Source organism: Elaeis guineensis, chromosome 2 (genome assembly GCF_000442705.2).
Source record: "Elaeis guineensis isolate ETL-2024a chromosome 2, EG11, whole genome shotgun sequence".
In the NCBI taxonomy this organism is placed as follows: Eukaryota; Viridiplantae; Streptophyta; class Magnoliopsida; order Arecales; family Arecaceae; genus Elaeis; species Elaeis guineensis.
The window spans coordinates 4,956,800-4,968,636 of NC_025994.2; the positions used below are offsets into that span (position 1 = coordinate 4,956,800).

At 37.4% G+C, this 11,837-nt stretch overlaps 1 protein-coding gene across 1 annotated transcript; it reads right to left on the minus strand.

Annotated features, from left to right (window-relative positions):
- Positions 1-6,800: 6,800 nt before the first annotated feature.
- LOC105033321 (berberine bridge enzyme-like 18) lies at positions 6,801-8,702 on the minus strand. The gene has a single exon (XM_010908067.4). The coding sequence runs from the start codon at positions 8,688-8,690 to the stop codon at positions 7,038-7,040; it is 1,653 nt and encodes a 550-aa protein (XP_010906369.2). The 5' UTR covers positions 8,691-8,702; the 3' UTR covers positions 6,801-7,037.
- Between the last annotated feature and the right edge of the window lie 3,135 nt (positions 8,703-11,837).

Here is an 11,837-nt window from a genome sequence, read left to right on the forward strand (position 1 = left end):
TGATCATGATCCAACATTATGAAGTTTCTGAAATTATTCATTAAGAAGTACTTTCACATGGATGGTATGTGTGTTAGCTTGATATAATTGTTTTTAGAAATTTATAACGCATGCAGTTTTGTGTGCTTTTCTACCATACTTGCATGGGCATTGCATGAGTGCACAAGAAAAGCGTATCAAATTAAAAATTAACCTATATTTCGAAATTCTAGTGTTTAGCTCAAATGCGAAAAATACTTGTCTACCTGTCATTGAGGTTTGACAATATCTGTAAACAGTTTTAAAAGGTGTTAGATTGCCAGGATCTTAGCAGAATTCCCATTTCAATAGGTAATAAAATATAGACAAGTTCTTTTAAAATTGTTTAATCCAAAAATTTGGCACAGAACCAACGCTAGCATTTACACCAGCAGGCTCATAATTAACTTGTAGGAGCTTTCAAAAAATAGGTAAATTGATGGGTTTGCGTGGGAGACTCGTAGGAATTCATGTGGAGTCGTTGATATAGAGAGATAAAGTGTGTTTAAGGTGCATGGTTTATGATCAAAATCAAAATAAAAATTAAAATAATTATATTTTTTAATTTATTTAGTTTTTAATTGAGAATAGAATTGGAATAGAATTTTGAATATTAAAAAAAAATTATAATTAAAATTTGAGAAATTGAAATATTTTTATTCTATTCGAAGTCATAATTGGACTATCTTTGCTCTTCCTCCTCCTATCCGCTCTATTTCCAATCCAAAAAAAATTGAAATTGAAATTGAAATTATTTATTTTTATTTTAGAGTATATCTTTGCAATCAAATATATTCTGAATAATTTAGACACTTTTGGATTTTTATATTAAGAAGAAGAGAACAGTGTCGCGGTAACTTCAAAAAAAAAAAAAAAAGTCACTCGGGTGCCTGGACCAATCACTCTGCTCCATTAAACAAAAATGCCTTGGTAACTCAAAACGTCATTCAGCTGGACGTGGATGGTGGAAGCCAGTTTAATGACTTTTTTAACGATTTTTCTGAGTTGATGGATCAATTTAAGACACCACACACCACACTGACTCTGGCTGAGTGACTCGTCGACTGATATTTTTTGTTAAAATATTTTAACTCCTAAACATTGATGAATATCTCCCAATCCATTCGGATTTCCTAGAGCTTCCAAGCTTTTTATTTGGACAGGAAACTTTCCAAGCTATTTAACGCTGTAACTATATTTATCAGAAAAGAAAGAAGGAAAACTATTAAACACTGTCATACTACATGCAGTTGGCCGTGATTTACAAGAAGTCGCACCAAAACGTCACTCAATCTGTGGACTCCCTTCTAGACAAAATTTAGTTTTTTTGACGTAACCAGACAGAATATAGTTAAAGCTATACTAAGAATCTGTTTGGTTGCCAAGCACAAGCACAAGCTATACTAAGAGAGATAGGGACCTCCTATGTTACCTTCTTGCTCTCGGCTCCTTGCAATGGTATCTTTGATAGCGACCCTAGACCCAAGCACAAGCTCTCCTGTATAATCTTTCACAAAATTCGAGAGTTAAGCCAACAGTAATCCTCTGTTTTGTATAAAAGATGAATTGAAAGAAGGATAGATAAAGAAAAAAGGATGAATGAGGGAGAGGATGGATAGAAGATGAATGAGAAAGAAGATGGATAGATCTTCTATCTGTCCTTTCATATATTTGATGAAACATAGAAGAATGGATTGGAATGATTTTCTCTTCTATTTGAAATAAGAGGAATAAAAAGGAGGCTGAATGATATTTATATGATATTTTTGCTAAACCACCATAGATAAAAAAATATTATTTTTATTAATTTATATTATTTATTTATATGAAAGAAGCAAGGCAATATATAAATTTATAATGTTTATAATTTATAATTATAACAAAAACTATATAAGTTTTTAATTTTGATTTAGTTTAACTAAATAAATAATTTTATAAATTAACTACATATGAATAAAATTATTTGTATATATTAATTGTATAAATTATAAATTAATTATAATAAGGTTGGAAGGAGGTGCTCGAGTTCCTCTTGAAATCAGATTTTATCGGAGAAAATAGGAAGAAGATGACTCCCTTTGGGATTCTGGTTCTTTACGCTAGCACGTGTGAAGCACATATCATATTTTTTTCTAAAGTTTGGGCTTGCAATGCTCTTGGGTTGATTAAATGGATCAGGCCCAATTCATTTAGGATAGGATATTACAAGAACTCTCTAGGCATCTTGGGTTTTCTCTTTGTTTTCTTTCTCTATCTTTTTCAATATATTTGTTTGGCATTTAAAATTCTTAAAAAGTTCAAAAATAGATTTTTGCCCATTAGAAACCTAGAACTAGCTGTTAGGAGCTTTTTGCATATTTTTGCAACTTCTGCAAAATGAGTCGTTAGAGCTATCAGACATAGTCGAGTTAATTCGGATCAACTTGGATTCGACTTAGGGGAGCTTGGAGTTGACTCAGGCTTAGGTTCGTTTTAACATCTCTTTATCTTGTTTGAGAGAGGTAGCTTGGAGTTGACTCGGGCTTAGGTTCATTTTGACATCTCTTTATCTTATATAGAGAGGTAGCTTGGAGTTGACTCGGGCTTGGATTTATTTTAATACCACTTTATCTTGTTTGAGAGAGTTGACTTGACTATTTAAGGATCGATTCAAAGTAGGCTTGGGGTCGACTCAAAGTAAGCTTAGGGTCGACTCAAGGTTAGGCTGAGAAATGCTGCTTTCCCACTTATTTAAGAGAGTTGACTTGTAGAATCTTAGGGCTATCTCGTAATTCTGAGCCAACTTTTTGACTTTTGGGATCGACTCTTGGCTTCTATTATAATATTTCTCACAATGTAACTTCCCAACCTATCTTTCCCTAGCTTCCAACTTCAGCAATTATTTAGATATTCTTGAAATGATTTTAGCTTCTTGAAACTTTTTCAACATACACTTTAACAAACCATTAGTACTATTATATATTCAAATATTTTGTGTTCATCAAAATTATTTTTTGGATCAATAATCTTTCCCTCTTCGATTATAATAAAACTTTGCATACAAGCAAGGGATGATTTCAATGTAAATGATGTAAGCGTATCAAAGTATAAGAGCATCACTTTTGAGAAGAAGTTTCTAGCATTTTTTAGATTAATCTTAAAAATGTTTCATAAAGTATCAAAGAAAGTGTTCTACAAAGTATTAGAGCAAGGTTATGGGCTTAATTTGTATTAGAGTGAATTTAATCAAAGAAAAATCATTTTGAAGCTTAAATGCTGTTAAGTTGGTAGTTAAGTATCAGAGTAAAACGTTAATTAGTACCAAAGTCAAATAGTTATGTATTAGAGCAGCATTGGTTTGTATCAATGAAGTTTAGATATGTATTAGAGTATTAATAACAAGGTGTCGTTAAGATAATGAATTTGAGTTATCATGTTCACTACAATAAAAAAAGACTTTAGTAATAGAATTTTCCATCACTGAAGCCTAAAAATCCATCACAAATAATTTATGTGATGGATTTTATGACGAAAAAATCCATCACTGAAATCCTAGTCACAAAAAAAAAATTATGATGGAAATTTTCATCATAAATTCCATCACAAATACTAAACGATATCTAGTACAAAATCTATCACAAATTGTGATGGATTTATAATAGAAATTTGTAACAGATTAGTGATAAAAATTTGTAATGGATTGTCATCACAAAATTCTGTCACTATTCCATCATAAATCCATCATAATATTAAGAACAAATCCATCACAAATTTTCATTACGAATCTATCACAAAATTCCATCACTAATCCGTTATAAATCCATCACAAAATGCTATCACTGATCCGTCACAATATTCAAAATAAATCCATTACAAATTTATCATAAATTTTCATCACAAATCTATCATAAAATTTTATGACAAATACTTAACTAATTCACCATTAAATTAATTTTTTTTCAAAAATAATCCTAAAATATCCAATAAATCACTCAAATATTCGAATACAACTAATTCATTCAAAAATTATTAATTAATTCATAATAAATATAAAACTAATTCATAAAAAATATAATACTAATATTAATTCAAAAAAAATTATTAATTCATAATATTATATTTTTTTCAAAAACTTCAAGATAAAAATTAAATTATCTTATAGTAGCAAAATGTTACATTAAATTTTTTTAAAATATTTTGATAATAAAATAGTTTAGAATTCAAAATAAGTTATCATGATTTTAATTAGGTCGAGAGGCAGGTTGAGTTCTAAATCATAACATAAATTATTTTTCTCATCTTTTTTGCATTGTTTTTCTTATTTGAACCATCTCCTATTGCAGCTCTTGCCATACCTGAAGGCTTACCTCCTGGTGTATCTCTTATCTTATTTTCTCTTATCATTGGTCGCATTGTCATATAATCAAGTGCTAAAGTTGCTCCTCAATAAGGTACAATAATAAAAAACTAGAATATCCCAACGTTGCTGAATAAAAACTACTAACAGATCCCAATAACAGTTTAGGATCTTTCCTAGAGCCAAACCATATAATATTTTCTTATTTTTGCCCCTAGTTGCTTGAATCTATGCATCTAGATCAAACTCGGATTGCGACGATATATCTAAACCATACTTAATAGTGAGAGTAACAGAATATTTTTTCTAAAATCATTAAAAATATATTAACTTAATACTCCTAATTGAAATATATTGATAAATAATAAATTTATCATTAAGTAGAATAAATAAACTTACTATCCAAACTTTTTTTTCATTTGTGGGTTTGCTCAAATGCCTCAAGTTGCATTGGTGGTCTACCCAACTCAATAGTCTATAAGGAGAAATAATAAAATTATGAGAAAATATAAATAAATAAATAAATAAATAATAAATATTTTAAAGTAAAAAAATATATATTTTAATACACCATTCTTTTTTTATGTGTAGAAAATATGATAGAATCATCCGTATATTTGGTGATTCCACCATCTTTCTTCTGTCATCCGGTTCTCACATGCAGCTACAGATTTATCTTTTCACTTTAGAAAATTTTATATATCAACCAACTAATTCCAATCATCCGGTGTAGTCTAAATAGGCCCGATCATAACCTTTGGCCTCAAGAATATCTTCTTTATCTCCGGCCTTCTTTAAGGCTTCTTTCCTTACTTGGTTAAGTATATCAAAAAATCATTTCTTAAAAGTTATATGTGCTTAATCTCAGAAGTCTGTTCCTTAGGCTATATGCATTTCTCTTGATAAAACTCTAAAAGATTTAACTTAAAAAATTATCATGAAAGAAACTAAATAATTACTTTATCCAAATCTAAATAGACTAAGTAATCTATTATTTCATGAAATTCCGATAGAACCTCTCCTAAAACATGAACATCTAATAAATTCTAAATCTGCATTACAATTAACATAATACTTTCAAATTAATTTTTCAAATACAATACAACTCCACTAATCCAAAGATTACACATTCACATCCCAAAGATTACATTCACATTACATTAGTCATCTTTCAAATCAAAATGAAAAACTTCTTCTTATTACACATAATTATTTGGAGATATTGTTGTTAGTCCTAGAATTGATTTTGACAATATTAAAAATATTTGAGTACAAATAATTATGTTTACTAATGATGTACTTGAGAGTAATTATAGATTATCTCAAAATACTTAAAATATATTACTCAAAGGATTGTGTTCTCAAGAAAATTCAGTTTCTCAAGCTTAAGTCCTTCAAGCTTGGAAGCAAAGAAGTCTATGAATCGAAAAAAAAAAATCTAGTATAGATATACCTCTCAACAAGCACAAATTATGTTTGAGAAAGTAAGTCTAGTTTAAAAATATTTTGAATCAAAAAGACTGTCTGAAATTTTTTTTGGCATGCAGCTAAACTGACCCAAACAGATTCTGAGCCGATCCAGTATCAATCAATAGGAAAGATAGAAGTCTTGCAAATTAAAAAAAAAATATTCTGAACCGACCTAATGATAAATTTAACTGATCCAGCCTGAAGCTTGGCTGATTCAGTAAAAAGAAGAGTCGATTCAGTCTTAGAGGAAGATAGACATAAAAAGCAGTATAAATCTACAAATTTTATGAGCTGGCCTATAAAGACAGTGAGACGATTTAGTATTCAAATAAGCCGACTAAGACAGCACTGAGCTAATCTTGTCTCCAATAGACAAAGCAAGATAGAACATAAATTTTCGATATCTTCTGTTAAGTCGACTTAGAGTTTCACTAGCCGATCCAGAGTTGAAGGTTAGCTGACTCAAAGTTTTGATGAGCCGACTCAATAAACCATGACAGGAGATATAGTTTTTCAAAACTTTCAAAACATATTTAATTTTTTTATAATAATTATTTTTATATTTTTAATGATTAAAGTATTAAATAAAATCGTCTTGGAGACAATAAATGGGAAGGATTCACGGGCGAAATGCGAAATTTCGTGGCATGTCGGTAGAGAACGTGAAAGACAGGCCACGTGAAAGACAGGCCAGACGCCTGAATGATGGGGATAAAGAATTAAAAAAAAAAAAACGAATTTCAGGATGGGCAGGTAGATAATATTAAAAAAAATAGTTAGTTTAAGTAGAATGGAAGAATTTTGACCGTGCATCTTGTCTTCAAGGGGGCATAAGCTCTCGAAGCGGCGGTACCTGCTCCGGCAGTAACAGCAACCCATCACATGGGTCGTATATCAAAATATTCTATTTTTTTAAAACAATTTATTGTTTAAATGATGGACAAATATACCAAAGTTCAACACAACATATATGGGTATGGAGTCGGAATATATCTTTATTGTAAAGCAACGCATATGCATTGATCTGGCCAATTACATGGTACTTTTTCTCACGGTATACCTAGAATTCTGGCTAACACAACACATGAATTCCCATTATTACAAGTACATGGTAATTTTTATCAATCTATTAGGGTGGAGTCTTGGAGAGCATAAAATGTAACCAGAACCAGCTTTCAGCATGCATCGTCGCGTGACAGATACCACACTGACCTTAAGCAAAGAGAGGTGGGATACTTTGCTCGTTCCAGAAATAGTCGTCAGGATCAACTCTAGCCTTCACACGTGCCAATCTCTCGAAGTTGTTCAAGAAGTACTTTCTTCCCCACACGCTGGCTTTGGCGTAGCTCGTCTTTCCTTCATCATTCCTACCCAAGTCTAAATCCTTCATATTAAGGTAAGCAGCTCTTGGGTTCTTGGATACGTATGGAGTCATGAAACGATACAGCTTCCTCATCCACTTCAGATGCATCCGAGTCGCTGCTTCCTCCGTCTCAAACCACCTCATGAAGTACTGCAAGTTATACAAATTCCCCTTCCTGTGAGGGAAAGCAACGGCATCCTCCGGTATCTCCTCCATCCTCCCTCCCCATGGTTCCAGTATCAAGCCCACACGCTGATCTTTCGCTTCCAATAACAACTTCCAGATCCGCTCCCAACCCTTCTCAGTGATGGGCTTCTTAACGAAGTCTGATTTGGCCTTTGTTGAGCTATTGCGCTGTGGCCTCCTATCTAACAATTGGGATGGGTTGTCGACGGAGTAGCCTTGTGCAAAGAAGAGCGTAGACTGTAACCAGCTCATCTCAGTGCAGTCCTTCGCTTCCACACGCAACTCGGGGAACCTCTTCTCCAAGATGGAGAGCAGATCGCCACACCTGCTGCCGAGGAACAACCCCTCGATCCAAGCTCGAATCGTTCTATTCACCTTCCCACCCACATTATCGTTGATGGCCATGGTGAGGAGCCTGACGAAGAAGTTATCATCAAGCTTTGGTGCAACGTGCTGCCACCTCTCCACTACTTTAGTTACACCCTGTGATAGGTCTCTGTCGACTCTAAACACAGCGACCGTGGAGGGGACGTAGACTAATCTGATCTTGTACGAGATCACGATGCAAAAGCTAGATGCTCCTCCTCCTCTTATGGCCCAGAAGAGATCCTCGCCCATGGTCTTTCTGGTCAAAAGATTACCATTGGCATCAACGACTAGTGCGTCGACGATGTTGTCAGCGGATGTCCCATATTTCCTTAATAGGGTCCCAATCCCGCCCCCGCTGAACAGTCCACCGACGCCGACGGTGGGATAGGTGGCGGCGGGGAACGCCAACGTCTTGTTCTTGGTTACAATACTGATTCCATAATATAGCTCGCCCACCGTCGCGCCCGCCTCGACCCATGCGGTGCTGGTTGATGCATCGACGGAGACTGATCGGAGGTTGACGAGGTCGAGGAGGACGAAGGGGTCGCCGGCGGAGGCATAAGACAGGCCCTCGTGGTCATGGCCACCGCTCCGGGTCCTGACATGGAGGCTATGGGCTTTGCCGCAGGTGACCGTGGCTTGGACGTGGGAGGGGTTGGCCGGGACTATGATGAAGGCTGGCTTGGTGGTGGAGGGTGAGAGGTATCGGAGGTTCTGGACGGAGGAGCGCAAGATGGTTCCGTAGGAACTGGTGTCTGGGGTGTAGATGACTTGGGTGGTGGAGTTGGAGCAAGTGTGGCTAAGAAAGCATTGGAGGAAGGCTTCATGAGGATTTTTGGTGTTGGTGATGGAAGCCGTGGCGAATGCAAATTCTGAAAGGAAGACAAGAATGGAAACGGTGATGAGGTTGGTGAAGTTGGAGAGAATTCTTGATGCCATTCTTCCCATTTCTTTCCCCTCCTCTTTCCCACGTCTCTTTAAATCATTTGATCGTCGAGAAAAGAAATATTACTCTCTTTTGTCTTCATCTCCTTGATCCGGTCCTTAGATTCCTTTGCCAGCTACCCTAACATTATACTATATTTTTTATTGAGCTAACTTAGTGGGAAACGGTCAACTCTAAAAGATCAAGGTTTGCGTCTGAAAAGATTTGCTTCACAAAAAAAAATTACCTCTTTGATTCTCAAAAAGGAAAAAAAAGGTAGTTTTCATCAGTGTTATTAAACCCGGCCCGGCCCGGCCGGTCGGACCGCAAACCCGGTGACCCGATCAGAAGACCGGGCCGGTTATCTAATTAAACCGTTTATGTTTAAAATTCGGTTAAAACCGTATGAACCGGCCGGTTGAACCGTGAACCGTCTGACCCGGTCTAACCCGGTTGAGCCGTGGAATTAAAAACAAAATTTTGATTCGAGAGTCGAGACGACGAGATCGACGGTTCGTCTGTTTGTTCCTGGCTTCCTTCCTCCCGTCGTCCCCGTCCCTTCGTCTGTTTGTTCCCGAGCTCAAAGCCTCAAACCCCAGCCGCAGCGGCCCAAGGGCCCCAACCTCAGAGGCTCAGCCAGTCCGCCATCTTCCCTCGGCGTCGTCGGCGACGAAATCAGCAGCGGCAGCCGGCAGCGGAGGAGAGGAGAACCGAGTCTTCTCCGTCTCCGGTCAGCCGGTGAGTAATCTAAGTCTAACTTCTTTTTTTTTTCCAAATCTCCGGAGTCCGGCAGCTCTGCTCCGTCCGCTCCCTCCTCTGCTCGCCCTCCTCTGCCTCTTTCTTCTCCGCTCGGCCACCTTCGCCCTCCGCCTCCTCCTCCTCCGCCGTCCGCCTCCTCTTCCTCCGCTCGATCCCCTACCCCCTCTGCCTCCTCCTCCGTCGGCTCCTTCCCCCCTCCGCCATCTCCTCCTCCTCCGTATGCTCGACTCCCTCCCCCCTCTGCCTCCTCCTCCCTCGGCTCCCTCTCCCCTCCGCCGCCTCCTTCTCCTCCTCCGTACGCTCAACCCCCTCGGCCTCCTCCTCCGCTCCGTTCCCTCCCCCCTCCGCCTCCTCCTCCTCCTCCTCCTCCTCCTCCGTACGCTCCCCCCTCTGCCTCCTCCACTCGGCTCCCTCCCCCCTTCGCATCCTCCTCCTCCTCCTCCATATGGCCGTCGGTCGTCCGCCTTCCTCCCCCTTCAACCGTTGACCCGACGGTTCAACCGTTGATCCGACGGTTGGACTGCTGACCCATTAACCCGGTGCCTTATCCGGGTTAAGATCCGGACCGGGTTTAATAACTTTGGTTTTCATATTTATTTGCCATTTGAGCTTCGTGTTAGTTTAGCATTTTTCGTGAAGCTGATGTAAATGACGGGGGCATGTCTGCACGGATTGAGAGGAGAGGGAGAGGGTTATCCACCGTGGGATTTCGCGCGGTCCAATTGCACCTGGTGCATGCAATGCGGAGGCCTTTTTCCCTCTAGAAAATATCCAAACATTCCTGTGACGTTAAGGACGTGTCTCACTGCCTCCATTGTTGCTCAACGAAAAGGACTATTTTCTTTAAATGGAAATGTCTATGCAACCACGGTCACAACCGCTCACTTCCTCCATGTCAGATGCTAGGAAGTGGCCCCCCAAGATCCCCAACCTCAGCCAATCGAGCTGCACTTGGAGAAAGCAACTCAAGATGAGCAACGATCTACTACATAGGAGGTGATGATGAAGCAACAGCCGAGCATCTCGAGAGGTTCCTCCACCTTCGATTTTGGTCCCCAGATAAAATACGCTCGAGGGTTAGGACGAAAATTGGATCCGTCGGATGCGGATCAAATCAAAAATTTTGTTAATCAAAATTCAACTTATTTATTGAACAAGTCAAGAATTTAAATCAGAATTAATCTAGCCTATTTATTAAATAAGTAAACCGGTATAACCCATATAATCTATTCATTAAACATGCGAGTAAGAAAGGTTAAACAAGTTAAGTGAATTTTTAAAAATTAAATGAATTTAAATGGGTTAATCAGATTTCAAATGGGTGAAATAGATCTTAAACAAATGGATCTAAATCGTGACCTAACTTAATTATTAAATGGATCAAATTAAATTAAATGTTTAAAAAGATTAAATCTGAATCTTATCAATTTAATCAATGAGCCTAAATGGATTGCCCACTTATATATGATCTAAATATATTTTTGCCTAACCTGAACATACTTATTAAAGTAAATCATTTGTGTGTTGGATTGATGGGTCGGATCATAAATTACTACTTGTAATTACGAGAAACATAACCAAAATCCTAGAGCTTCTCTCACTAGAGACGTGCCAGATGGAGAAGTCTCCCGCACCCATCGCTCTCCTTTTCTATTTGAGACGATTCATTGTCATTGTTCTACATTGCTTGTCGATTAACTGATTGCAGGCTCCTGTTAACATTTTGGAAATCATATATCAATATGGACCAAAATGCAATTTGAACCCATAGACCTAGGGATTAGAGATAGGTTCATTGGTCAGCTAGCGTATTAAAAATTTTAGATCCAGATCTAGATCTAATTAAAACCAGTATTATTAGTTAATCAGATTCAACTTGACTTGTTCATACAATATGTGTTAGTGTCGGCGTTATTTTAATGATGCTGATGCAATATGGAATTGATACGGACATGAGAGTCTTGCCGGTTGGGTATACATGGGCGAACTATATCATGCTAGAAACTTGATTGTCTTACGAGTTGTGTACAACAAAATTCCCTCCCTCGTGGTGGGCGAAAGGAAGATCACGATCAAAACTTGACGTCATCTGGTAATTATTTCTGTTACCGCTGAAATTTGAAACACAGCCGGCAAGGTCGGAGCGACGGCGCATCCTCTCAAAAGAAAAAATTATAAATAAGTCCTGTTCGAAGTTGGCTTAGATAAAAACTCTCCGACGCTCATGTGAGATAACAAAAAAATAGATGAGGAGTATAGATAGATTATGATTATGTACCTTCGGAGATCCCTTGTAGGTCCCTTTTGTAGGCTAATTAAAGTCAAAAAATCATTACAAAAAATCATGGGACCGATTCAAGTGCAACGCACTGAGACTCTCGATTGAAAATGATAGGATGACTATTGTACCT

Excerpts from the sequence above, each read along its gene's own strand:
- LOC105033321 (XM_010908067.4), bottom strand. The coding sequence starts at position 8,690 with ATGGGAAGAATGGCATCAAGAATTCTCTCCAACTTCACCAACCTCATC.